The sequence below is a fragment of the Aspergillus pseudodeflectus genome, assembly GCF_044049435.1.
Source record: "Aspergillus pseudodeflectus strain CBS 756.74 chromosome Unknown BJX68scaffold_1, whole genome shotgun sequence".
Classification (NCBI taxonomy): domain Eukaryota; kingdom Fungi; phylum Ascomycota; class Eurotiomycetes; order Eurotiales; family Aspergillaceae; genus Aspergillus; species Aspergillus pseudodeflectus.
In genome coordinates this window covers 1489062-1515747 of record NW_027263777.1, presented here as the reverse complement: position 1 = coordinate 1515747, position 26686 = coordinate 1489062, and the positions used below count along the sequence as shown (strand labels likewise).

General features: G+C 51.1%; 8 protein-coding genes across 8 annotated transcripts; 5 read left to right on the top strand and 3 right to left on the bottom strand.

Moving 5' to 3' along the window:
* Window positions 1–432: 432 nt before the first annotated feature.
* On the top strand, window positions 433–2469 carry BJX68DRAFT_260649 (ankyrin repeat-containing domain protein; the record flags this gene model as incomplete). Its single annotated transcript, XM_071043932.1, has 1 exon — window positions 433–2469. The coding sequence occupies one exon, from the start codon at window positions 433–435 to the stop codon at window positions 2467–2469; it is 2037 nt and encodes a 678-aa protein (XP_070905935.1).
* Window positions 2470–3715: 1246 nt separating this feature from the next.
* On the top strand, window positions 3716–5796 carry BJX68DRAFT_223378 (class I SAM-dependent methyltransferase). The gene is made up of 10 exons (XM_071038132.1): window positions 3716–3911; window positions 3990–4030; window positions 4120–4206; window positions 4273–4314; window positions 4359–4425; window positions 4481–4521; window positions 4612–4821; window positions 4930–5263; window positions 5352–5434; window positions 5485–5796. The coding sequence occupies exons 1-10, from the start codon at window positions 3879–3881 to the stop codon at window positions 5537–5539; spliced, it is 993 nt and encodes a 330-aa protein (XP_070905934.1). The 5' UTR covers window positions 3716–3878; the 3' UTR covers window positions 5540–5796.
* A 1840-nt stretch (window positions 5797–7636) lies between these two features.
* On the top strand, window positions 7637–8463 carry BJX68DRAFT_260647 (uncharacterized protein; the record flags this gene model as incomplete). The annotated part of the gene is made up of 3 exons (XM_071043931.1): window positions 7637–7735; window positions 7818–8072; window positions 8140–8463. The coding sequence occupies 3 exons, from the start codon at window positions 7637–7639 to the stop codon at window positions 8461–8463; spliced, it is 678 nt and encodes a 225-aa protein (XP_070905933.1).
* Window positions 8464–9652: 1189 nt separating this feature from the next.
* On the top strand, window positions 9653–11792 carry BJX68DRAFT_223371 (uncharacterized protein). The gene is made up of 3 exons (XM_071038131.1): window positions 9653–9684; window positions 9740–10282; window positions 10363–11792. Exons 2-3 carry the CDS (start codon window positions 9820–9822, stop codon window positions 11601–11603), a joined length of 1704 nt encoding a protein of 567 aa, XP_070905932.1. The 5' UTR covers window positions 9653–9684; window positions 9740–9819; the 3' UTR covers window positions 11604–11792.
* Window positions 11793–12003: 211 nt separating this feature from the next.
* On the bottom strand, window positions 12004–13872 carry BJX68DRAFT_251666 (glycoside hydrolase superfamily; the record flags this gene model as incomplete). The annotated part of the gene is made up of 3 exons (XM_071042427.1): window positions 12004–13242; window positions 13282–13360; window positions 13415–13872. The coding sequence occupies 3 exons, from the start codon at window positions 13870–13872 to the stop codon at window positions 12004–12006; spliced, it is 1776 nt and encodes a 591-aa protein (XP_070905931.1).
* A 3536-nt stretch (window positions 13873–17408) lies between these two features.
* BJX68DRAFT_260644 (uncharacterized protein) lies at window positions 17409–17758 on the top strand (the record flags this gene model as incomplete). Its single annotated transcript, XM_071043930.1, has 2 exons — window positions 17409–17596; window positions 17662–17758. 2 exons carry the CDS (start codon window positions 17409–17411, stop codon window positions 17756–17758), a joined length of 285 nt encoding a protein of 94 aa, XP_070905930.1.
* A 2294-nt stretch (window positions 17759–20052) lies between these two features.
* BJX68DRAFT_12722 (uncharacterized protein) lies at window positions 20053–21211 on the bottom strand. Its single transcript, XM_071036225.1, has 2 exons — window positions 20737–21211; window positions 20053–20669 (listed from the first exon to the last, which is right to left on the bottom strand). The coding sequence occupies exons 1-2, from the start codon at window positions 21168–21170 to the stop codon at window positions 20300–20302; spliced, it is 804 nt and encodes a 267-aa protein (XP_070905929.1). The 5' UTR covers window positions 21171–21211; the 3' UTR covers window positions 20053–20299.
* Window positions 21212–22236: 1025 nt separating this feature from the next.
* BJX68DRAFT_273929 (uncharacterized protein) lies at window positions 22237–25462 on the bottom strand (the record flags this gene model as incomplete). The annotated part of the gene is made up of 5 exons (XM_071047563.1): window positions 22237–23049; window positions 23097–23542; window positions 23594–24403; window positions 24473–24950; window positions 25019–25462. 5 exons carry the CDS (start codon window positions 25460–25462, stop codon window positions 22237–22239), a joined length of 2991 nt encoding a protein of 996 aa, XP_070905928.1.
* Window positions 25463–26686: the final 1224 nt, after the last annotated feature.

The window sequence follows — 26686 nt, the reverse complement described above, 5'->3', positions numbered from 1 at the left end:
ACGCAACTGGACTTTACGCTCGGTTACTGCTTTAGGTGCGCAGTGAAAAGACCATGGACAGAGTAGTGGGAAAGCTGAGTTCGCCGGGGGGCTATTGTTGGCTGTGCCCTCATCATGACTGGTCGCTGTAAACCAAACAGCGCTCCAACGCGGAACGGATTTCCATCGCCCAACACTTCGACTCTTTCATGTTTCATCTCGACTCTGCTGGCTCCTTTCCCGGGTTCAATCGGCCTTCGACCGCTATTACTGTGGCTGGCAAGTTTCGCTGACCTGTTGGTTCGGTCGTCATTAGAGGCAAAAGGTACGAAATGGGTGGATGTCCCCCTTGAAATCCATCCCCGACCACCGTCCCCCCTTAGGTAAACGCTCTGTGATTGTATTCACTTTTACTCACATTTCAAGCATACGTACAAACGTTCAATTGAAAGCATGCTGCTCCTTGATCTTCCGAGTGCGATTCTTCTTCACATCGCCGATATCCTGGAGTATTCTTGGGACCTTAACTCACTTATTCTCGTCAACCATTACACTCATGCGCTATTAAATCCATTTCTTTACCGGCACAAGATCCAATATACCCAAATCTCCACGCTAGATTGCGGTGGGGCTCTGGGATGGGACACCATTGTGCGCAAGCTCCTCGACAGAAAGGTTCTACCGAAAGAATATGACAAGCATTACCTGCAGAAGAAAATGGCCGTCGCCGCAGAGAATGGACATCTACATGCACTATGTCTGTTCATGGAGTCGTGGGCGCGGCTGCCTCACTCGCCATTCAATCGTCGCCCAAAACTATCAATATATCTTGGATCTGCACTCTGTCAGGCTGTGAATAGCGGTCACGACATGATTGCCTTGTTGCTGCTCGACTATGGAGCAGACCCGACTATCTGCCCAGAGACCTGGTCATGCATAGCTGACTACCCTATAGCAATTGCAGCAAGGCGCGGTCGATTACCTGTGCTCAAGCGGATGATAGAGCGTGGTCGGAGCGCCCCATACGAGAACCCCGTTGACCTAATAGGCCTGCTCTTCCGTGCGGCAGGGGGCGGCCACCCAAACGTCATCCGCTATCTGATAGAGCTGGGTGCTGACCCGAATGCCTCAAAGAATGGCCACTATGCTATAGAGTCTGCTGCCATGCGCGGAGGCGTCGAGGCAGTCCGCTGCTTGTTGGATTGCAGAGCAGATCCGTGCCCTCCTTTGCCTAACGGAGCGACACTAGGACCGCTTTGCTTAGCTGTCTCACGGGGGCCACTTGACAGTGCGAAGCTCTTGCTGGATAGAACAAACATTGATGAGTATCTTACCAGTGGTAGAGAGCTCACTCCGTTGCTTTGTTGTGCTGCTGCTTGTGGCGTGGAGGATCTAGTGCGAAAGCTTTTGGGGCAAGGATGCAATCCGGACGCCGTGGAAAACGTGTCCCCTTCGAGGTCATTCCAGTTTTATAGCGACCGCACGCCGATCTTATGGGCAACAATGAACGGACACGAGGAGATTGTCCGGCTGCTACTCGAAAATGGTGCTAAACCCGATCCAGCTCTGTTGGCTTGCGCGATCAATAGCAAGGTCCGGTCAATGTCTCTTATCACACTACTGCTGGACAAGGGCGTCGATCTCCAGGAGTGCTATTTTGATTCTACTACACCCCTGTTGTTGAAAGCTCTGGACGACCCAGTCTTATTCAAGCTCCTCCTTGAGAGAGGCGCTGATCCAAACCATCCCGCGTATCAAGGGTTGATGATGCAACATGCAATGGAGCACGGTGAAGTTCCCCAGGTCCGGATGCTTCTCGATCGTGGCCTTCAACTAGGGATCCCTCTCGGTACCGACCATACAGACGGCACTCTTCTGCGCTCCGCAACCCACGGGGGAGCTCCCATGCTAGAGTTTCTCTTTAAGCACGGATACGAGCTCTCTACCGATGATAAAAATGACACATTTGGCGTCATCGGTCTCGCAATATCAAGACACAATGTACCCGTACTGAGGTTCCTCCTCGACAGAGGCGTCAAGCTTACAACAAGTAAACGCGATAGCCCTCTCTTCGAGCCTGGTATCTGCACCCACGAGACATGCGAGGTGATAGAGCCGATGCTGGACCTGCTATTAAGCCGAGGACTCGATATCCACGCCGAAGACCTCTCTGGCAGGAACTGCGTCAGGCATGCTCTCGGCTCTAGTGGCACAGTGGCATCTACAACATACCTAGAGGCCCTCCTGAAGCTCGGGGCTCGTCCGTTGTCGCGAGGCTATGAGACATCGCCCCTGTATAAGGCAGTATGCAGGGGACTTGTGGACGCAGTTCGGGCTATGTTGGAGCTCGGCGACCTTCGAGAGGTCCCACGGAGCGAGTTGAAGGCTGAACTCTCCATGGCTAAGGTTGAAGCGATTGGCCAAGAAAAGTGGAAGATTGTGAGAACTATAGAGCGCTTCTGGTATGGACATGGTCTCCATTTGATCTGAGGCGATAGACTTGGCTAGTAAAGATGAGGGCAATAGTAGAAGCGGCTCTATACTAGGATAGTTATAGCTAGGTAGCTAGGTATGCTTAATAAGTAATAATGAAGTAAGGCTCGACGCTAAGTAGTCTTCTAGATCTTGATAGGAAAGCAAATAGCGTAACGACGATAGCCGAAAAGACGGGGAAGAATGTTTAGTTACCTCTCTTGGCCGGTAGAACCATCCTTTACACTGGCGCTGAGATATTCAGCTGCTACGGGGACTCCTGAAGAAATATATCGGAGTCGCAAGGTCAGACTCCAATACTGGGTGAAAATGATGCCCTCTGGCGTGAGACATCCATAAAGAATGACCAAGCCCTAGAACGGATCAGGGTATGCTACTATCGGCAGTAATAGCAGGGAAAATGCAATAATATATATAATAAAAGAAAGAAAGCACCTTAGATCTATATGTGAGAGAAACTATGACAATAGTAGTTGCGATGAAGCTCTCTGACATTCATGGCAAGAATGCTAGGCTAATGAACAAGGACAAAACCATGGAGCCAAAAACATTCCTGGCAGCATTTTCTTCCGGCAGTTAGGGCTTGCTACCTGGGCAAGGCCAAGCCTCAGCTTAGCCCTCGTTGTCTGACTTTTATCTCATTCGTGAGAAGGTGAGACATCCCCGCTCTTGTCCCATTGGCGGCTGACAGAACATGGATAGCTAGATGACTATCGACCGAGAGGTGTATGTATGGATGATAAAACACGGAATGCCTGGCTAGAAATGAGAGGTTTGGCTGTAGAAATGGTCAAGGCCGTGACAGCCACGGAGCGAAGGATTCAGGTTCAAGGTTGGGTCACTGGGCGTCAGATCGGACCTCGCCGTGAGCTCCTCATCGCCCGGTCAAAAGTTCCTGCTGATCTCCATAGGCGTTGAAGCCGAGGAGGGAACATGTTGAGCGCGTGGCCGTTATGAGTGCGAGAGTCATTGTGACACCCGCCCATCCCCATGTCCCACGTTCCCTGGACAATTGGACGCCCATTCCCACGCGACCTGGATCCAATGCAGCCAGCCCTTGACACCCGACTTGGCAGCCCTAATTGTGTCGGATGATTGGCCACGAATGCACTCTCCCTTGCACAGGTGGCCACGCCAGGATCGGCGGCCAATACTAAGAGGGTAAAATGCCCCGGACTGAAAAACGGTCACCTCCACCTAGGGGGGTTCAGTCAGTCGACGCCGGCCCGTCCGTCCCGAGGCCGTTAAATCCACAATCCTCCCCGCACCTGCCATGCCGCCTGCCACCGCTGATCCGGCCACTTTCCCCTCGAGTTGCTTTTTGCGATCGTCATACATTAGCACAGTGCAGAAATCGGAAGTCTCGCGTCTCCAATTCATCACTTTCATCGAAGCAAAAGCAAAAAATGGCCGAGCAGCGTCCTCTCGAAGTTGACAATGTGCGCGCCCTAGACCAGTGATTCTCCGCCGGCGCAGTTAGAGCACATCGACTGACTTGTGACGCCTCACATTTGCAGGAACTGCCTACCGAGGAAGAGTTGATCGGGGACTCTCAGTCGTTCGTTTCCCCCCTTTCCTTTGATTGCCTTCCGTTTTCTTTTCCGAAATGAAGCGATTGGCTAACGGCGAGTACCTTATTTAAACTAGGGAATTGACCTCCCTCAAAAGCAGTATCCTTGAGCACCGGTACGAAAATGGACGGCGATACAATGCGTTTCGGCCAGGATCCTATTGGTATGCACCTTGACACCAGCAAACTAATCACTGTGTTTTGTTTTTCTAACGCAGGGTCAATGATAGGGGTCCCAACGATGAAAAGGCGCAGGATCACCTTGACATTGGGTGCGTTTACCTTGATGAGAGATACAGCCGACTGACTTGAATAGACACCACCTCCACAATCTCCTCACAGGCGGAAGGCTCTATCTCGCGCCTATTTCATCTACCGTCCAAGTATACCTAACCTAAAGCTCCCACTACAACGACTCCCGCTAACAGCCGCAACCAGAACGTCCTAGACATCGGCACCGGAACTGGAATCTGGGCAATGTACGTCAAGCCACGCAACTCCGCTCCGCTCCGCATCATACTCCACCATGTCATGGCGTATCATGCATGCCCTGACTAATTCTTGTTCAGAGAATTCGCAGACCTCCACCCCTCGGCCAAGGTCATCGGCACAGACCTCTCCCCAATTCAGCCAACCTGGGTGCCTCCCAACGTGCAGTTCGAGGTTGACGACTGTACGGACGAGTGGGTACACGAAAAGGACTCGTTTGATTATATCCACATTCGTGGGATGTATGGGTCTATTGCTGATTGGGATGCGCTGTATAAGACGATTTACAGGTCTGTCCTTCCCCCTTTTCAAACATATATTACCCAACGGAATCGTCTTTTGGCTTTCTCGCAGATCGCAACAACAAGGAGTAGCCTCGGTTAACCAACCAAAAAAAGCCACCTAAAGCCCGGCGGCTATATCGAGCACTGGGAACAATCCGTGCAAGTCAAATCCGATGACGGAACAACAGCCGGAACCGTCTACGAAGAATGGACCGAGCTCGCGCACCGTGCCGGCGACGCTTTTGGAAAGACACTTCGCATTGTGGACGAGTCCAAAGGCCGGATCGCTAAAGCTGGGTTTGTCGATGTTGTTGAGAAACGCTTCAAGTGTCCGCTGGGTCCATGGGCGAGCGATCCTATAATGAAGAAGATGGGCGCGTTTAATCGGTTGCAGCAGGAAGAGGGGCTGGAGGGGTATGCAATGTACTTGTATACGACTTATTTGGGGGTATGCCTACCCCCCATTCTTTTTTTTTTTTTTTTCCGTCTTCTCTGGGGGTTGGTGTTGAGGTGGTAATTCTAACGGTGATTTTTAGTGGACGCGCGAAGAGGTCGAGGTATTGCTCGCGCGTATGCGCAAGGCGCTGCGTGATCCGTCGATTCATGCTTACCAAGAGTAGTATGTTGGCCTTGAAAGCCAAACGTGGTGCATATGCTAACGGTATCTAGCTCGGTTGTTTGGGCGAGAAAGCCGGTTCCAGGAAAAGAGGCTGGCGCTGGATAGGTCTATAGTAGGGCGGCTGATGGCAACCTAAACCTACGTGTAGTAAATATAAGCTGCTAAGGTAGCCTGCATTCGTAGGCAAGCTATAGAAGGGAACGGCGGCAAATCAGAGTTGCGGTAAACGAGACAGCCTCGCATTGGATACTGGATCAAGACATTCGATCTACGGCTCAATGAGTAACTTTTGCTTAGGCTTCATAAAACAAGAAGGTATATTCTACTTTGCCGCGGATAACCAATCCAGACTCCAGGGTGACCAACCAGGGATGACTAGCCTACTCAGCGCATGATTCAAGAGAAATGATCAACCGTCCAACTCCAAGAACTCAACTGACTCGCACGAACCAGCAATCGGAAAAGCAAGAACCAGGCCCCTAGGAAATCTAGACTCACCACAGACCTTGGCGGAGTTCCCACTCTATGTACATTTCGGAGGGAACCGCGTACGTATCTGAATCTGGAACATACTTAATATCGTACCCCACAAGTGCCCAGACATGCCAACCGACATGATAGTACTTCGCGAGCTGGTCCGTAGCGTCACAGCGTGGTAGCGACGATAGCAGCTACAGCATGACACCCTGAATCTTGATTCTCTGCACGTCAGGCCTCTGTGGCCTGTGGAGATGAATGCCGGAAGAACTCGGGCCAGATTGATCATTGGGGGCCCATAGATCTCGCTGCACTAGTAACCAAAATGGATTATGGTTCTCACGGTCTCACCTTGCTGCTGGCCGGCGGCCGTTGGGGGTTTGGCAGGCGGCTCGTACCGCCGTTTACCCCCATTTACTGTTGTGTACTACGAGCGTGAATAAGATGATGATTTGTCTCGATTCTTGGAGTTGTGTAGAAGGCGCAATCTATACTATCCGAAATCTGATACAAGTCAGCGTTGCCGGATTGGTGGAAAATAATATTAACTCAAGATCCTTGGGATTAGAGTCATGTGGCCCTGACGGGGTAAACCGTGGACTGGGCTTGTGGTGGTCAAGGCATGCATCCCGATTCCCTTCAAGCTTGTTCATTGTGCTTCCCGGATGTGGGAAACATTCCCATCGCGCCGCGCTGTGGGGCGGGACACCTGTGACCTGCTTGAACCGCCAAGCAGCCCGGCTAGAGTCTTCTTTTCCTCAACATAATCTTCAGGCAAAGCATACGCGCGGTTACTGTCGCACATGGGCGCTCGCCTGCGGAATACTATGGTATTTCTCGAGTATGCCCGGCTCAACGAAGTCCCCCTGAGCCTCGAGGTGATGACTACCTGCAGAAGTCAAAAGCCTAGACTTTTTCTTTCATCGACGATCGATGATTGCCAGCGCAATCATGACCTGGGCTCCGGCTCCGACCGTTGGCCCGTTGGTGCCATTCCCTGGGGAACTGGCCTCCAGCAGCCTCCAAAACTCCAACAGAGCAGGCCGGGCCCCGGGCCGGGGTTCGTTACTGCCTGATCTGGATAGCGTCAGATTTGGGTGGATCCTGATCCGAGATATGCTACCAAATCCCGCCTAGCGCAGGCCACTAAATCACTTCGGGCAAAAGCGAATCGCGCCCCCACTGGCCCGTTCCTGAGCCCAAGATCTTAGCCCGATATGCTCAACTCGCTGAGACTTCTATTGACGCCCCGTGCATCACTCAAGAATCCTGCAGCTTGCGCTCATTATGGGCAATAGAATTGCCAATGCCAATCATACCCTGGCCTGGGCAGCTCTGAGCCTCTCAGATGCTTGCCCTTTAATTAACTTTTGGCGAAGCTCAATTGATGGAGCGTTCATGGGGTTCGGTTTTGCGACTATCCCTTTCGCGGTGGTATCTTCTTGCGCCCTCGTTGGTCGAACATGGACAGCGAGATCCCTGAAAAATGTTTGTAATAATGAAGAATCAACGCTGGAACCATCCATCACCTCCTCACTACGGAGTATAGTACTATACAAAACATTATATAATAACCCAGCGGCGCTTCTCCAGGCATGACATCAATCAGCAAGTTACTCATTTTCGTTTTCGGCAGGAGACCTCACGGATTGTCAAAGCATTACTTCAATTTATTACTCTATTCTACCCTACCCGACGCTGAACTTTGCATATCGACTCGGCGCAATGGACGACTACGCACAGTCTAATGTACAGACATCTCCATTCCCCACGTCGCCATGTGGCGAGATGCACTGGAGTAAGACACAGTTTCAGAACGGACCGGTAAGATCATCTCAGATCTCAGTTAATCAGCTGATTGACGTGCACAACGCCCGTGCTTGACTCTGATGCTGACAGCCGACAGAGCTACATGGACGGATATCAAGATTTCGACCTACCTCCACTCAACACGAGCGCCGCCACTCCCTATCAGTCAATAGTCATGCCCGTCGATGCGCTCTGCAACATGGTGTCGCCCGTGGGCAACTATCACCAGGGATTCCACCCATACTGCACATTCCCCGGCAATGCGGCGATTACGCCGGCGGGCTCAGATTCCGACTCGCATCTAGACTCTGTCCTTAACTCGACGCGGAGTCAGAATAGTAAAGTTCAATCTGTGAGCTCCTAGTGCTTGGGCCCCGCTTGCACCATGGAGGATGTACAGCTAACATGATCATTGATAGGTGAAGCGACGACAACAGAACCGGGAGGCGCAGCGCCGATTCCGTGAGCGAAAGGATGAAGCTCAGCAGGTACTCGAGCAGAAAGCTGCGAAGCTCGAGGCGAGGATTGCGGAGCTGTCGAGCGGGATGACGCAGAAGGCGGAGGAGGAGTCGCGGATCCTGAGGGAGAAGGACGCACTGGCCAGGGAGGTGCGAGATCTACGCGAGCGATGGCAGCTTGTTGAGCGGCTGCTGCAACGGCCGAGTGGGGCGCAGACTCTATCTACATTGCTTTCGGGGAGTATAGCGAGCCCGGAGCCGATTTCGGATACGGTTGTATCGTAGGGCGGCTGCAGCTCTTGCTTGAACATGGCATGGATGTAATGACAATTATTAGCGCTATAGTATATAATGATTCTTACCTTGAGCGCGGAATATCTGGAACATTCTGTAGCTGCGACTGACTGAACGGCTGGCACACATATTGCAGGATCATATTCCGCCTGCACATGGGCTGTCAGGCGCACGTTCAATAATGCTGAGTAAACCGCCATAACTGCAGCCACACGGACCAATCCAACCGAATTTCCCCCTTTTACCCCAGAGTCTCCCTCCCGACATTTTGAGCAGGGATCCTGGCCCGTAACTCCGTATGGCATGACCAGAGCGTGAGAGCGCCTATACTCTTTCTGGGCATATCGATTGCTTGGCAGGTGGGCCACTTGTACTGCATCGTGGCGACCAACAAATAAGAAGCCCAAACGCCGTCCTTAATGGAAGCCTAGTCTGTTTGAGGAGATGGCTCGACAAAGCATTGCATCATGCTTGCTTCGGACCTGGCATATCAGCACCGACTGTAACTGCCGCCACTTGTTGACTATAAAGCTCGATTTTCCCATACTTGATCAACAGGAATTGGCGCCTTTTGTGCTCGGAAATATTTCTCCGATAATATATGCTGCCCTTTTGAAGGATAAATAGGAGGCTGATGTTGCGAAACTGTTCGCCTCGTCTGCAGGCGTCTCCAACGGTCCAAACAATGTGAAAACCACGGGATTTTGAGGTCGCCTTACCCCAGCGCGGGATATGGCAGCGTCCGACCATGTAAGGAAGAATCGAAGTTATTCCGGCGATCCTTGATACATCCAGTTGACTGACACGCTTCCGCAGGCCTCAACACCTTCGTCCTCATAGTTCAGTGAACTGGATGCTCCACGCGCTTTATACCGTCAAAATCCGTCAAAATCCGCCTAGGATCTCTTACCAACCGTCGGGTCATCGCCCTTAACCGCACTCGGCTGCAATGTTTCGGCCCCCAAGGCGCACAGCGACAACTCAACGAGCAATGCTGGTTCTCGTCTTGCTAATGCCTGTGTCATGCTTATATCATCATGTCACGTGGAGATAGGCCGGATAAGGGCTGCAGCCCTCTGCCGCCGCTCTCCGGGTTCTGCGCCCGCGCATAGAGACCTCATGCGCAAGGTCGCAGCAGGATTGAGGGGAGCCGCGCTATAGCCTCCACGAGCAGCCACCGTGTCTCAGCCTCGCTATCCAGTGGATATGCAGGTAGGATCATCGACATCTCCCGCTGGAGCTGACAGCCCTAACTGAGGTCCTCTAGAATACCATCTCTCTACCGACCCACGTGGCAGCAACGGCCAACACCAGTCCCCGAGACTCCCGACCTGGACCTGGCTCGCAATGACAAATCCACCGGGCAACAACAGTAGCAGCAATGGCATCGGCAACGAGTTAATCTTTGTCAACGCGCCGAACATCAGATCCGGGAAGCGGCCAGATGGTGCGCCCAGCGTCCGCTCGATGATGGTGCGGCAGCTCGTGCGGAAGAAAAAGGCAAACTCGACCAAGCAGCTGCTCGTCAAGAAGCCGGGATCCCACGGGTTGGCGAGTGCCAGCGACTCGGCGGTCCCAAATACAATCACGCCTCCGCCTGATGACGCCGACCCGGTGCAACAGGCATACGTGGCTGGAGCTGGTCCTCTGGTCACGTCGGAACTCCGCGCTCGCGAGTCCTCAAGTGACTCGGAACGCAGCCAGGCGTCTCCGCCGAGTCTGTTGACTGTGTTGAGCGAAGCTCGATCGGATCCGTTTTCGCATTGGTATAGCGAGTTGGGGCATCGAGGGCATGAGGTTCTGGATTTTTGTAAGTCCGCCTGAATCCGAGACTGCGGATGCTTGAAAGACCATCAAACCTCTCGCAAGTGCTGACTCCTCTCACCATAGGCATCAACGAGTTCTGGCCAACTCTCCGGACGCACGATTATGCCGAAAAATGCTACCGTAACCGCTTCCACCAGGGGAGCCGCCTTACCCTGTACTGCGTCCTCTGGGCGACCTCGGTCCACTTGGACCTCTATAGAGACAACCCGTCAGCATCGGTGGAATCCGTCGGTACGCTGCGATACCTAGACCTGTCATTAAAAGCACTCCAGGACCACCTTGCAACCACCAATTCAGCCACCGTTTCCGATGAAGCCATTCTTTGCATTATATACCTCGCCGTGAACCACCAGGTCAAGCCACGGCTAACGCGGGATCCGAGCCCCTTTACGCCGCCGCGAACAAGCGTCCACCATCTCAACATTTTTGGGACTACTACCTTTCACGCGGCACACTGGAAGATGGCCAAGAACCTGATCCACGGCCGAGGCGGGGTCCATGCCATGAAAATGGTGACACTGCCCTGGCTCATTGGGATAGCAGACCTGCTGCATTCCGTCGGAGCGCTGGAGAAGCCGACGTTTGCTCTCCTGGAACCCTCGGGAAAGCCTATTCTCTACTCGTCCCCGTTCCGTGCATTGCGGGTTCCAGAAGTCCCTCGACACTTTGGGTACAAGGGCGGCTTTGCGCAGATGAAGGCTTTGGCACCGCCCGTCCACCAATCGATCCTCGACGTCTATCTCGACCTCAGCGAATACTCCCAGTGCCTCGATTACCTCGAACAAGTCGATACTTGCCCGACACACGAAATCGGAGATTGCCGAGATATCGTTCACCATCGGTTCATGTCCCTGCCCGATCCCCACGACGCGAACGGGCTCATCATGGATGTTACAAACCAGAGCCCTGATGCTTGCCAAAAGACGCGCTCGATATACCTTCTCCTCCGATTAGGCGCCCTCTTATACCTCACCCACGTCACATTCCCCCTCCCTCGGCCGTTACGACTACGAAAACTCCTCCTCGCCCACCTATCTTCCTACTTCGCGTCAATACCCGACTACAACTTCCCAGCGGGTGTCCCGCTCGAGCTGTTCCTATGGCCAGCAGCTATTGCAGCCATTGCTTCTCGGGACGAGCCGTGCCGGATGCAGTTCATGTTGCTGGTCAACAGACTGTGCCGGGAAACGGGGATCTCGACGTGGGAGGAGTTCCGCGGGACGATGCGATCGTTTGCTTGGGTCGACTGTGCGTGTGACCTTGAGGGGCGCCGTGTTTGGGCGGATGCTCAGCTTCTGGGATGATATTGTCCGAGCCGGGATGCTTGGATGTTACGATGTCTTCACGATTTTGGTTCTTTGGCATTTATTATGATACCTCAACGGCTATCTTCTGTTTATAACTGCCGTTTACGTTCTCTGCTTTTCATACCTCCATTATACCTCACTATATATACGATTGAGTAGACTATGTGGTTGGACGAATATATTTGGGCCTCGAATTTTGGCTTGCAACCCACTACAAAGAGCCCCTTTGGCTGCATTTCCAATCGAATGTTACTGTAGCCATGCGCCGTCCCTACTACAAAGCTCAGCATGCGGCACGAGCCATTCGAGCCTCAGCAGCGCATCCTTGGACACATGGTAGATTCTTACTCTTCAACGTTTCTATCAAACAAGCAAGAAACTACCTCCATCCACCCTCCTAACAATACGTCTTATTCGCAACAACCCCTTCAACAACCCCCTCATCAAGCAACCTCTCAAAAGACCAGTAATCCCTCTGAACCCCTTCCCCATCCACCTTGGCCGTACTCTCATGCTTAACATTCCAAAACGCTCCACCGGAGACATAATAACTCCACGCGTACCGCTGCGTCTCAAACAGATTCTTCCTGTTTTCAAAGGAATTGCTATACAGCGTCTGCAGCGCCCATTCACCCACAAACACAGGGAACTTGCCGTCCCCACCGACAACACTCGCCTGTCCGCAGATCGCACCATTCGCCCACTGCGAGTACACGCCCGAGGCGGCAAAGTAGTACACGTGCGTGTCGATGACGAGGTTTGTGCCCGCGGGGAAGAGAGGGGACCAGTGCTCCTCGCCGAGGAAGCAGTCTTGCAGCATGAGGGGGATGCGGGTGTCGATGCGCGCAATGCGGGCTAGGACGGCGTTGCTGTAGCGGACGATCCAGGCTGTGCCGTTGGCCGTGAGGGTGTTTGGGGACGCAAAGGCGGCCGGGTTGTCCGACGCCTCGTTCAGCGGCGCGAGGGTAAACGCCCAGGGGTATCCGGTTTCGACGAAAAAGGCGAGGACGGCGTCGACGGCGTCGAGGCTGTAGGCGAGGTTCGTGCTGTTAAAGAACCACCCGTCATTCCCGACCTTCTCGCCGATGTCGAGCGAGTTCACGCCGCCGGGGAGAGAGTGCAGCCCGACGATGATCCGCATGGCGTACTTTTCGACCGCGTAGATGGCGATGCGACGGAGATACTCCTTCTGGTTCCCGTGGTAGAGCGCGGACCCTGGGACGGAGATCCAGGCTGCGTAGGTGGTTGGGATGCGGAGGGTGTTGATGCCCACTGCGGCCATCCTATCGATATCGGCAGTCGTCACGTAGCTCGCGTAGCGTTCCTCGAGGACGGGTCCGCATGCTTCGCCGAGCGTTTCGCAGAAACTCCATTCGTCGGCTGCGTCGGGCGCGTGAGAGTTCCACCACATCTGGTCGAAGACCTGTTCCTGTTCCAGCCAGCCGCCGAGGTTCACCCCGTTGGCTTTGAAGGTCGTCCAGTTGGTGAAGTCGCCGGGGTAGTGGGGAGTAACGGCCGAAGGGGTCGGTGTGGAAACAGCCACGGGGGTGGTGTACGTTCTGATCACGCTGGAGCTCGTGCCGTACAGCGTGCTTGTGAGTGTCTGCGCGGTTGTTGTTGTTGTTGTGTGGGAGGGCTTGATTGGATATAGGTCGGTGTTGATTCCCGTGCCTACGGCCGAGCCGCCGGCGACGGGGGCGATTTCGGTTGTGATGGCGGAGGTGGCCGACGATGTGGCGGTGGTAGTACTAGAGCTGGATTTTGGGGATTAGTGGGATTGTCCTCGATGCATAGAAGGGAGTACGTACGGCTGAACGAGGTTGGTCTTGGTGTTGATCTCAGTCTTGATGGTATTGCCGTTGCCACTGTCAACAGCAGAAGGAACAGTAATCTGCGTCTGAGCCGGGATTTCTCCAGCGGTCACAGTGGCAGTAGTACCAGCGACAGTTTCCGCGGAAATAGTAGCAGTAGAAACCGTCCTGGTCACGGTGGCAGTCGTAGTCGCATAAACAGTCGTGTGCAAGCGAGTGGGCGCATTAGTGACATCAATAAGAATCGTATTGGCAATAGTAACGACGGCGTTGTGGACGAGGTCAACGTCGACGACCACAGGGGCCTCAATGATGTTAAGCGAGAGGTGCAGGACCTCGCCCGTGAACAGAGCATTGGCGCAAATCGCATCAGAAAGTTCAGAAAGACGGGGGATGGCTCCGGCGGCAGCGAGGCCGAGGGAGGCTACGCCTGCTGCGAGGTTTGTAAGACGCATGGCTGCCAACTAGAAAAGATAAACGAAGGACGGAGGTGAGAGGATAACGAATGACTATGGCACGGATGCCGATGGATATTTGCCCGACTGCATTCTAGAAGAGGGATTGAGTCGGCTTTATAGACTTGGGAGATCCCTTCACCGGCAAAAATATCCAAGGCTTGAGAGGCCTTCTCAGGGCCAAGTGGACCCTATCTCAGGAACGAGAGCAAAAAGAGAACAAGCCGATCGATAGATCCGCTTCTACTAGAGGATTCGGTACCTCTCGGAGTCTAGATGGGAGAGCGAGGACGTGAAGTTCAGGAACCGAGCCGAAGATTCCCGTATGACGCAGGTCGAAAAACAAGAAACAAGCAAGACTCAGCTAGATCAAGCTAAGCTCTCTGTGCCTAACCTTAATCTAGTCCTTGCACCGAAGCACTATTGCCACGTGGTGACCCCACCCAGTTTCTGTCTTTGGAAGCCGAGCCCTAACTCAGGGCTTGTTTGAACATACACTCTTCCCTTTCCCATCTTCTACACCCTTGACAGCTCGTGCATCAAAGCAACAATAATTACCAGCTGTAAATCGTCAGCCAGCTTGCCGTCACCCCTTTATACAATAGGTTATCAAACCATTGACCAAGATGTTACGTTCTGTTTTTTTATCACTCTCGGAATTCCCGAACATGTGGAGCCAGTCAGAGCCTTGGACCCATCAATGGCTGCCAAAAACTTGGAAGATACTGTTCTCTCTGCCTCCTCATTCGCCAAAAGGTGGAGTCTCCGAGCTTGAACTATGCAGAACCCTGGTAGTATGTGGTACCTGACTAGACCTCAAAAGGTCCTCCCGCGCTCAGTCAGTTCCGCGCCTGATCCAGTTCGTGTTGTCAACAGTCACTCAGCTGGGCTAGGTAAGGGCCGACCTAGTGCGTACTATGTCTGGTGGCAGCATAAAATTGACAGGGTAGAGAATTCGTCCCGGAATTATTTTTCGGGGTTTCTCTTCCATGAACCTTTGACCTGTCCTAATCCGCTTGCACACTTCCAATCAACGGACTTTGATCTTTGTTGGGCAACTACTGTCAAGACTTGTCCCTTTTCGCATCTGCTAGTGCTAGTATATCAATTGCCAATCCAAACTCAAGTGTTGGAGTTTCTGGGCACATCGCGTACACTGTGCTTGGTCTCAGCATGGACAATCCGTTTCTGGAATCTAATACATGGCATACTGTATAAAAGGCAGTTGACAGGAAAATTCGGTCCAATGCATTCTGAAAAGGTCCGAGCAAGAAGTGACCACTGACCAGAGTCTGCGGGAACTCGAGAGGATACTGAAGCAGAATCGCTTTCCTCTCCCATCTGCTGATTGGAAGTTATATCCTTGTCAGCTTAATACAGAGGTCTTTCGAGATTCAGCTCTTCTAGACTTGGCAGTAATGGACAGCGCGTCCTGATGGGTTAGGCTTGACGAGGAGGTCCCGAGGAAGACCCCTAATTAAGAAAACAATGGGAGAAAGCAATGTATTGACTAGCCTGCAGAAGAGGCTTGACCAGAAATCCACTTTAATGACTGGACCTGAGGGTGCTGTACACCATCTTCCATTCGTCTACTTCCCACAGCCCCTTGGGGCGTGGTTTCTTTGTCTTCCCGTATTGCCCAGGTGAGATCCGTCATAAGAATCAATAACCCCTCTCCCGCATTTTCCTGCTGAGGCATTCGAGGAAAGTCATAAAAAGCCAAGCTTTATCGCTGACAGGGACGAGACGCAGAGTTGTAAGCATAGATACAAACCAGCTTTGTATACGTATGCAAGCAGATATCCTAAAAATAAAACAGGCCTGCTTTCTAGCTGGACAAAGAAGTTTCATATCTTGTGAGCAGCTGGCTTTTTTTGCTGTTTCAGGAACTAAAAACAGGTTTAAGAAGTCGCACAATGCACTCTTTCAGCTCTTTGTCTCGCGCCAGACAAGCATTCATCTCATATATAAGGCAGTAGTTAATCTTCAAGTCCTCTTCACACCTCACCCATCGAGCCCTTCACCGAAAATATACCCAACCATCTGTTCTCACCTACACACGATGTCTCTCTTATCAAGCCACTCCATCATGCCAACTGAGAACTGGAACCCTCCACCTACCCCTCCTCCCACCCCACCACTCTATCCACATGCACCTCCAACTCCGCCTCCTACCCCTCCGCCAGTATAAACTACCACTCTTCAGTACGAGAAGCTCGTTTATATCAATTGTTGATTGTTATTTTTTTATTTTTGGTTGGAATTTCAGATCAAGGTGTGATGGAAATAGGACGAATTTGTCATGTTTATACTGAGAATGTATTATATCTTTATGCTCTTTTGGGCATAGTGGTTTGGGATGCTAGATTGTCTTGAAGAATGGACCTTTATATTAGATTTCTGTTTGGTTAGGCATATTCTATATTTCGTGCATATGCATAAAACAAATTAAAAGGCTGAGTTACACCGCGGATAGAGGACTAGTCGTCCTGAGGCTTGCTGCTACTGTTGGGGAAAAAGTAAAGGACCTCTTGTTAAGCTCTGTAGTAGGGCTGACTCACTTTTTGAACCTCTCCTCAATCCACATCCTCCACACTACGATTTGTGTCGGCCACAGAATAATCTATCCAATGTCATGACCCCTGTATCCCTCTAGGATCATTGTACACTGCTTGGTAGAGTTTAATTTACGGCCAACAAGGCAGCCATAGAAGACCGGTAGGTCCTCTAGCATTGTCCGTTCCAGGTCTTGCAGATCTGATCATGAGAGCCCAACTTGAAGCAGCACCCGCAGCCCCGCGCACAGCACCCACCATTCTTGATGCACCGTTCAGATAGCCATTGATGATGGAACCAGGTAGAGTCTTTCCAGCGATAATACAGAGCACGATAGATTGGTGCGTGTCTGATCTCCATTGCAGCTCCCTCGATCAGCTTTATGGCTTGGCACAATAGCTCCCGGTTGGCCCTGGGTTCCTCTACTAGCGGATAGTGTCTGTCGCCAGCCGCTTGCCACGTTTCTCGAGAGGTTACGAATCGCTCTGTCGTCTGCAATCTGAGCATTTCCTGCCATAACCACGCGTTCCGCTGAACAGCAACGGCTAGAGCTTCGTAACACGCCATAAACCTATGTGGCGCTGCCATTAGAAATGGGACAGATCTGACTGATGACTGAATCAGCCAGCAAATCAGCCACTAACTTTAGTACCAATTCAACTCATCAAGAAATTTACCGCTTAAGTCTTGGGATCACATGGCGTAAATCCCGCCCGGCCGCCAAGACAGCCAGACCAGACTCCCCACCCGGACATCATTTCACCACCTTGTAACTCCTCGTGAGTTAATAACTTGACAATTACCCGCTCTGTAAAATGGGCGGTATTCTTTCTTGCTTGTCAGGGCTGCCGCAGTTCACCAACGCCGACCGGGCGGAGTGGGAACGATGGCGATAATGGAAAGAAGCGCATCCGCCCCTGCCACTTGTCCTACTGGAAGCTGATGAAGGTGCTGGTGTTTATGCATGGCTTATTGAACCCATGAAGGTCGTCCCGCATAAGGACGGGACCTGTCTGGTTGCATATGCCAGACATGAAGACCATGACTACCTTGGAGAGCCAAATCTATACAAGGTAAACGCAAGAGATGTGCATGAATTTCTTCTTTGGGCTGTTGGTGTGGAGAACCCGGAAGAAGAGGGTGGAGAGGTTTACCCACAGATTGTCAAGTAAGTAGATATATCGTGGCCACGAGATGAAGAAGAAAGGTTCTAGCTAACCATGTAAACCATAGATATCTGGGCCGCCTGAAACCAGGATTTAAACTTGAATACCTGTGCCCGGGCCCCTGGAAGCAACGCGCCCCCCAGTCCTCCATGTCCCCATCCTGAACGATGACACCTCGGGCACTAAGAGTCTGCTACCTCTTCTCCTCCTATACTACTGCTGGGCCCTCTAGACCCTTTTAGCACTTTACTTCCTGCACTTGCACGCTGTCTACCTAAGCAACTTCTGTGATTCCTATGTCTGGCTCTGCTCTAACTTCTCCACTATGCTAACATGCTTTCTTTACGCAACACTACTAAGCGCTAAACAACCCTTGGGTTACTCTGGGTATTAATTAGGTGAAAGCTATCTTAATTTCTATAAAGTTAAAGTTAAATAAAACCTAGAGACAGGTAGTGTACTTAAGGTGTCCCCCTGTGGCAATATTTATAACTAGGTAATGCTTTTCTGGCAGCTACTTATAAATAAGCACTCTATAGATCTACTGCCTAGGGCGAGCAAGGTCCACTGGCTAATGCTTTTCTTGGGTAATAATCTAAATAATTAGCCTAAGGATTGGGATAGTAATCTTGAAATGGCTGGCTATAGGAGAGATGCTCTAGCAGTTAGAGGAGGCAAGGATAGTGGATATATTTGTTAAATCATGGAGCAGGAAGTATAAAGATGCTAGGGAGGTAATCTTGGATGTAAGAGCGCTGTTGGAGAAGATGGGGGCCGAGCTCATTGGTAAGGATGAGATCCTACCAGGTGATGGAAAGCCCTGGGAGGATATCTTGATCATAATCCTTCTAAATGACCTGCTGGGGTATTGGAGGGAAAATCGGCTTCGTGAGAGCGGAGGACTAGACTCAAGGGCCCGGGCCACTTTGATCCCGGACACACAGCCTGAGCCATGTATTATTGATCTATATTGAGGTCACGATTTAGGACTTCTCACCTTAGCATTAACCTTTTCCATTGCCTAGCAAGCTAGTATGTTGACTCCCTGACACTTCCCAATATCCAGCTGGTCTTTGGAGGCGGCCTGCGAGTCCGTGTACACCCTCATACCCAAAAGCATAATAATATCACACTCATGCTATCGGAGCTTCGTCTGGATAATACAGTTCCTCGTTGTTCAGAAAGGGTATTCTGTCCCTTCCCTAGTAATACCTTTATACCAAGCCATATCGGCTGTGATGAACTATAGCGTCAATGGCATCACTAGACAACCTGGCGGAGCAGACCATTCTGCGACCTGGATTGCTATACAGCTATAACTTGCAGAAGCTCATAGGCTCGCGGACGGCGGTCCAGGGTGTGTATCCCTGTACAGTCAAGAGGGCGTGAGCGGTTAGAATGCATGGATGGGGATGTTGCATCCTACGTCGGTATTCATTCCCCCCAAAATATATACTAAGATGTACCAACTATTTCCTGGACACTTTTACTTGGAGAAAACTGATCTCAACTTAGTGTCGGTACCAACCATGTAATTGCCACAGGGCTATTCTCCTCCGAGAATACAGAACAGTCGGTGCCTACCATCTGACGTTGTTAGCGGGTATATCACGCTAGCGCTATTCAAAATATACTTTTGAACGTTAAATTGCACCTGTATACACTTAGTCTCGCAATTCCTCTCCATGGCTCTGCAGCCACTCTGGGCTAGCATGCTGAAGACGGAGTAGCAATTCAGAGCATTCAAGAAGCGCATCCAGGCCCAACCTCCCATCAAGGTACTTGATCGACATAGTTGAACAGACTTGGATTGATGCTGCAAGAGGTGGTATACGGCGCATCCGCATAACCTCCCTAGAAAGAGCGGAATAAATTGCAACTGGATTATTGCCATCTGTGTAACCTGGATAGAATCCTGTGAACGGATGAGCCTCCAGGCGAGAGGCGAAGTCTTTGGGCTCCACCAGAAGGATTGCAACTCTGCTACTCTGCGGGAGCCAGGCGGATTGTAGTGTTGCTTTCAACCGTGAGATGCAGTGAACTAATGCCGTCTGCAAAGGGTCCCCGTCCCTTTCCAACACCTTGTCGTAGACGCCAAGATCAGCCGGCAAATAAATCGTGGCGATATCGTCGAATCTGTAGGGTTTATTTGAGCTGAAGGGAAGTGTCACGTCCCGGATCTCGAGCCCAGTTAAGACGCTTTCTCTTTCGCCTACACTGTATTCGTCTTTTTTTATTCTGTAGGTGGCGCATACTTGAATTATTGCAGGTGTTTTATTTCGGACAGTTTGTATGTCTATGGGGGTCGGTTTGTATTCTGGAGAAAGGACGCGGTCGAGCTCATTGAAAAGGCTTCATGAGTTAATAAAGCTAGACCCTCAATGCAGGAGTTGATGAAGACATACTAGAGTGTCGAGTCGGTCACACCAAAGTCCTGCGGACATCTACGTACCCTCTCCATCGACATGTCCATCCACAATGAACGTATCACTTCTCCGACACGAGGATCCAGGGGTTGCGAAAAGAGGATATCGTTCGTATATTGCAGTAGGAAGGTGCAATGATTGGAGTTAAGACCAGACCGGGCATTTGGACCTCTAAGACTAAAGGAAGTCACCACAGCTTTCATGCTCAAAATGACAAACCTGTATATCGCCATCCGCTGAAATGCAAGACGAAACTTCTCGGCATTTTCCCCTCTAATATTAGCGATATTTCTGGAGAATAGAATCGAGACCGCTGTATTCGCTACCGATGAACAGTAGCTTCTGGTGGAGTGACAGCCATTCATCCCCCACCGATATTTCTTGCTTGGCAGGCGGCGTGTAGTTTTCGGACTGGTTGTAGGCGCTCTTTGTCAGCTGTCGAAAGAATCGCTCGTATACGTTGGAAGCAAAGACTTCGCGGTCGAAGGAGAATGCCAGTGAAAGCCTTGAGAGGGTATCCGTTAACTGGGTTGTGATGGAACCCCCGTCATATTGAGCCCTCAATGAAGCCGTGTCAAGCTTCGTCTGGCGGAAAACACTGCGGCTACTCGATCGCGTAAGGAACGCATGCTGTTCTGCCCCAGTTTTGCTTAGGGGGTCCCAAGATTAGCTCACACATTGCCCTTTTCACGGTCAAGTCTTGGGGGGTTACAAACCAATTACACGCGGTCAGTAACAAATTGAGGGCGTTTGTATGGTGTTCCAATAAGTTCTGAATGTCCCCGATATCTCTCTTGCCGAAGACCAGCCTAATCCTGCTCTGAAAGTGGAGAGCGTTGTTGCTTTGCTTCCTTTCAAGGCTACCCACGAGCTCTTGCAACTTTGTGAGAAGGATGTTGCAGCATCTGATCGAATCGTCCAAATCCATGACCAGCTGGTGATGTGCGGCAGGGTCGAGGGCCATCCATTCTTCGATCTTTGTCAACGCGAGACGCAAGGCGGATAGTTGACCCGTAATACTCAGGAATGTAAGATCCGCATCCTTCCAATCACTTCGTAGGTCGCGAATCGCCGTGATCGTTTCGGTCGCGAGTTGGACAATATTCGCCAGTGCGCCTGCTGTCCCAATGATCGAAATAGGGTCTGCCATGGTAAATTCGATCGGGTATGAAGGTATGGGATACAAGCAGTGATAAAAAGAGATAAAGATAGTGGTGAGGTCAAGAAGCTACGAAGATTCTGACGCACCTGACGCGGCGTACCCCGATTCAGCCTTGTGCAGGGATTAGGGTTGGCGGGGAAACACCACTGATACTGTAACGCCAGGCAGGTCCGGGCGCAGCAGACTCTGCCTGCTATCGTACTTTTCTCTGCTTCGTGTCATTTTTGCTTTTTTTCGCCCAAGACGACTTGTGGAACTGGGTGCGACGAGTTCTTGCGCCCTCCATCCCATACACAAATAGCTTCTACTTATATAGAACTAACTTACTATTAAAACCTATAGCCCTAATAAATCCCTCGCTTGCTATTATTTTATAGATTTTATAATATTTATTTAGTTACTAAACTAAAAACCCCTCTTTTATAGCCTCTTTTATCCAAGAGGTATCACGGGGTGCTCCAGTGACAAACATTCTAACGGATCAGCTAGGCCTTAGGCACAGAGCAATTTAGGTAGGGGCCAATTCCTGATTAGCCTCTTTCCACCCGACAGTTCGATTTTCGACATCTCAGTTCAAGGTCCATATGTTTCATGCCGTACTGCCACCGGCGCGAAACTCTCATTTCCATGAGTCCAGTTCCATTACTTTTTGCGATCCCTTCTCCAATGTGTGGCTGACTGGATAACGGACAAAAAGACTTCTATTCCATTGCAGCTGAACAAGATCATAATAGATCTTCAGTCTTTGCCCTTTACCCCTGGCACACCACTTGGCGGCATTGCTGGTGAAGGTTGCACGTTATGGATAGCCATGTATTTTACTACTCGCCGTAAGTGAGTCGATACCACTCCTCCGCGCAGGTGAATCCGTTACATACGAGCCCCCCGCATCCGATTTTGTCATCATGTCCCAAGTAGCATAATCTCCGTGCCAAAACTCCTTCACTACACGTATCATAGCACTGGATGCTTCCTAAACCTTTTCCTCCAAAGGCACTGTGCCTAGTATTTTGTAGTCATATCCGGCCATGAACTGTGACCACGCAAGATGGAATCAGAAGTCATGCCTCGCGAATGGAATGATCACTACTGGTCCAACTAGTCCAACTTCGATCGGACGAACCGGTACCCCCATGCTTGCCGGAATCGGAACTGACCCAGCGGTCTGCAGTTCCGGCAGGATACTGCTAAGGTAGTTCCACATCGGCGTAGCCGTGATGATAACTACCTCGTTGCTGCCAAGCTTGAGGAACTGAGAAATATCTATTTCCGGCTTGAAGTAGTCCAAGGCAGGGGTTTGCTGGCCGTTCACGATCAGGCGTGCCGTATGAAGGATGCGGCCGATGTTTAGATAAGCACCTGTACTTGGCGAGCCCTTGCACCCGCCCCAAGTTGGGGCCCAGTGGAAAGACGCTTTGTAGTAGCCGACCCCAGATACGTTCGTTAAGGCGGGGATCCGGTCCCAGGTGACCAGTTTGTTTAGTTCGTGGGTTGTATTGTGTTTCTTTGCAATGACGGAGGCGTCGGTAAGGTTGTCGGGAGCTTGCCAGTGCTCCACGACTAGAGTCCAGTTGTTCAACTGGAATGCGGGGGCCACGGAGGTGCCATCGATTAGCAACTGGCTTCCGTCAGAGAGATATGCGTTCTGCAAACTTGTAGAATGCGTGACATGGAGGGAGACACTGTTCCGGCCGTTGGCGACAGCACCTACGACGCTGGATGGAACGGAAACAGCGTGGCGTTTAGGGCTGGGTAGTTCTTGTGAAAGCTTGTCGCTAAAGGCGATAATGACTGTTTGATTTCCTGCTAGAGCTAGCGGTATGGTTGTCATGCCGTTGCTCTGTTCGTAGATGAGGACCGGTGATCGCTTGCCAGTCATGCATCAAAGAAGAACGGTGCTTGAGAGCTGAAGACGATCAATTTCCCTGTTGAGTAAGACATGTCACTGTATACTAAAGCATAGTTGACACCCTTTGCTTCAGTCCAGGAAGTGTACCATGTTCCGTTAGTTTTTGTCCCCACGCGCGGCGAGAGACCTAGCAATGAGAGTTGCTTGGCGGCATCTAGACTTTCCACCTCGTGAACAATCCGAAGAGACTTAAGATGCGAGATTTCACGGTCAAACTCTTCTTTAGTGTCGCTGGCGAAAGGAAAGAAACCGGGCGATCCCCCGCTCAAGATAACTGGCAAACCCGCCATTGTATATCTCTGCAGCACCTTTACAGCCTCCACCGTGAGGTTCTCGGAGCTTTCGATCAGCATAGCCCGCCACGCTGGCCCTCGAGGCGCAAGTACACCCTCTTCGACGTATGCTTCGTCGAGAACAAAGTTATCGGAGGAGATGTAAGTATACGACCAACCTTGACGATGTTTAGTAAACAATCCTTTCACGAATTATTCTAGTAACGTACCTCTTTGTATCAGATCGGTGGGCGTTTGTCCTGACTGAATGTTGGTAACACTCTCCTTGGAGTACCTTGCGACATCGACATTGGCGACGCCTTGTCTGAGACTGTGAGAAACCCTGGCGGCATAGTCCATGACATCCTGAAAGCCATGACGCCAGCAAGGCTGCTTCTCCGACCAGGGCTCAGAGAACAGGTAGGCAAACGCGGTATGCCCGGGCCACGTGGTGCGGTAGTAATTCCCCGTGTACTGACCACCATGGAGCACGTACTGGTTGATCCCAGCTACAAATCCGCGGTTCATGGAAAAAATCATCCGAGGAATTGGATATTGGTAAGCCATCATAGGAAGCGCGCCAAGCTCGTTTGAGATAACTTTCTTTCCTCCCAGATGGGCCGGACCAACGAACCTGCGATACAGGTCAATATCATCTTTAAATCCGAAGCTTTCACATTCCGGGGCATCGACATAGGGAATGGAGCGTAGCATGTCCATCGGTAGGTTGTACGCCGGTTGAGCTGAGTATCCCTTGCGAAGGTTATTCCGTACCCAGCTGCTGAGTTTGTCCACGTAAGCAAGATAGCCATCTGCTAGGATTTCATGGTAGTTGTTCAAGTATCGTTGCCTGGTCTCCTCGTCTTCTAGTAGACACTGGAACTTTCCAGGCTGGGCTGGCTGTAGGGCAAGGTTATTTTGCCTGAAAGTTAACAATGGAAGGTATGGCTTGATGCTGTGACCAAACTTCTTTTCATATCGGGCGGGAAAATCCCGGGACCAAGAGATATTAGCCAGAATTTCCAAGCTGTCCTCCCATGCTGCCAATAACGCAGTCAGCGTCATACACCAACTTTCTGAAATTGTCATCAGGGTCCTGCACGACATACCGTAGTTTCCGACCTTGATAAGAAGGTCCTTCACGCCGTTCGTCAATATATTTTCCTCCCAAAACCGTACAACAGTTTCCGCGCCTCTCGCACTGAAATGATCAACGGCGAAGGAACCATTCTGGAAAATAGAATTACTCATTTCCCCGTTGGCCTTGAATTGCACATTCTTATGTAGCGTCTTTGTCTGGAAAAATGAGAAGACCCTGTAGTAGGTGCCCTTGGGAGCAGCGGGAAAGCACAGGTAGGTTGTCCCATTCTTGAAGACATGGGACGTCTGATCCCGCAACGTCTTATCCCGCAGGCGATACGTCTTATACGTGACGTTCACCATATCAAATTGATCTTGGGTCTGAAAAGTCTCAGATACTGAGGACACAACGAGGGCTGATGTGAAAGCCACAAGCTGGCCAGTGCCCCAACCCGGAATCACCCCGGCGAAGCAGCCACTCTCGTTGATCTTGGATGTGAAAGGGGCCTATAGACAGAAGGCACAGCTTGTTAGTAAATGAGCTATTTAGTGGAAGAGCTGACGATGTGTAATACCAGATCCCATTGAAGACCGTCATCCGTGACATGCGCGGGAACACCTTGCCCTTGGTTAGGACCAATGGCAAAATCCATGTACAGCCCATTCTCGTCATGTGCTTCGAGTGCGGCCTTGAATAGCGCCTGGAAGGCAGGCGTGCCGAAGTTGTACTTGTCCCAGTTGGCGCCCGGCGGCATCCGGCCCACCGCGCCTTCTCCGCCATACTCGAAGTAGGGGAGGAATTCGAACCCGCCTGCGCCTACTGAGCCCGCGGACCTGATATCGGCTTTGACCACGTTAGGGTCAACACTGGCGTCAGGGAGCCAATATCGTAGCCGGCAACGCTCTTGCGAAGGAGGGTCAACAAAGCCACTGGCATGTTTCCGCGGGGGCAGGCGTTGTTCGCATAGCGCAATGTCCTGCAGAAGGATGAAGACGGTGATAAACAACGCAAGAAGCATGCTAGGGTTCCGACGTGGAACATGCATGGTTATCGATTAATATATATCTTGTAAGGACATAGATATAAAAAGAATATTGTGTACTACAAAGTACCAAGTGGCAGGTACCCTGATTCCTAGCATCCCGTTAAGTATTTAAGTATATAAAGAACTCCACCATGACAACCTGGGGAAACATCCGCATGATCCTACTCCGGAGTACAAAACCCGGCATAATGGGCTTCATTAATTGCCGGTTTTCTCGTACTCTCTCTTTCATTTCTAAGAAACGAAGCTGGGGTTGGCTGGTGACAATTGATCCAGACGTTCAAAACCTTCATTTTCGGGTCAATTGGCTCCGTCGGGACAATATCGCCCGTCCAGAGTTGATCTTGAATTTCGATAATGACCAGTATCCGGTTCAGACTTAAGCTGATAGCCGTATTGCGACCCCTTACTACCTGTGACTGTGGCAAAGGTAGGAATGTTTGAGCTCTCCATGCCGAATGAAAGCCATGGAGCCTGCTTTTGTTGACTAATGTAAATGGTATTATCTAAATGCCGATTGAACGTTTAAGGTGTCGTAGGCGGGCGGATTGCAAGTTCCAGATGCTATCATAGGATCATGACAATTTACCGTAGCCGAGATATCTCCGCACTTGCCTCATATGTTCCGAAAAAAAAAGAAACAAGAAAAAAGGAGCTTGGAAAGCCTGAATAGCAGCTTTGGTTTGGCCTCATAATTAGAGTTCAGGCCCACAAGGACCAAGTTTGCTTGGCACTTCGACTTAGCTGAGGCCAGCTCTTCGTTCTCTCTTTCGTACTCGTACGTCTTCTGGCTTCCTTTGCATTGGGCTGAATTTTTTTTAATCACCCTGCTAATACCGTTCGTCGCCTCGCAAGGACTACCCAATCGATTCTACTCCTCGGGTCATTATCATCCGGGCCTTGGTACCACTCGCAGCCCTCTCTGTTCTTGTCCGGTCTCAGCCTTTTCTTCGGCCTACTCTGGAGTAGAACCCCATGCGAATCGCCAACAAAGGCTTCTTCGCTTTGAACCAAATTGACCGTGGCCTTCAAGACGTCCTTCCTTGTTATCAATCTAATATGACCACACCTTGGGGTAACATTTCTTCTCGGGCACAAATAGTTTCTGTGGCTAGTGCCAGATATCTTAAGGTAATTCATTCGGGATGATCGAGAGCGAAGAGACGCAGCGGCTCATTGAGGCTACTAATCTGATTA

Bases quoted from the DNA above. Each gene is read 5' to 3' on its own strand.
- BJX68DRAFT_223378 (XM_071038132.1), top strand. From the start codon at position 3,879: ATGGCCGAGCAGCGTCCTCTCGAAGTTGACAAT. The intron at 3,912-3,989 runs GTGCGCGCCCTA...TCACATTTGCAG, and splicing joins GTCCTCTCGAAGTTGACAAT to GAACTGCCTACCGAGGAAGA. The intron at 4,426-4,480 runs GTATACCTAACC...AGCCGCAACCAG, and splicing joins CTATTTCATCTACCGTCCAA to AACGTCCTAGACATCGGCAC.
- BJX68DRAFT_12722 (XM_071036225.1), bottom strand. From the start codon at position 21,170: ATGGCAGACCCTATTTCGATCATTGGGACAGCAGGCGCACTGGCGAAT. The intron at 20,670-20,736 runs GTTTGTAACCCC...GGACCCCCTAAG, and splicing joins TTACTGACCGCGTGTAATTG to CAAAACTGGGGCAGAACAGC.
- BJX68DRAFT_223371 (XM_071038131.1), top strand. From the start codon at position 9,820: ATGACAAATCCACCGGGCAACAACAGTAGCAGCAATGGCATCGGCAAC. The intron at 10,283-10,362 runs GTAAGTCCGCCT...CTCTCACCATAG, and splicing joins GCATGAGGTTCTGGATTTTT to GCATCAACGAGTTCTGGCCA.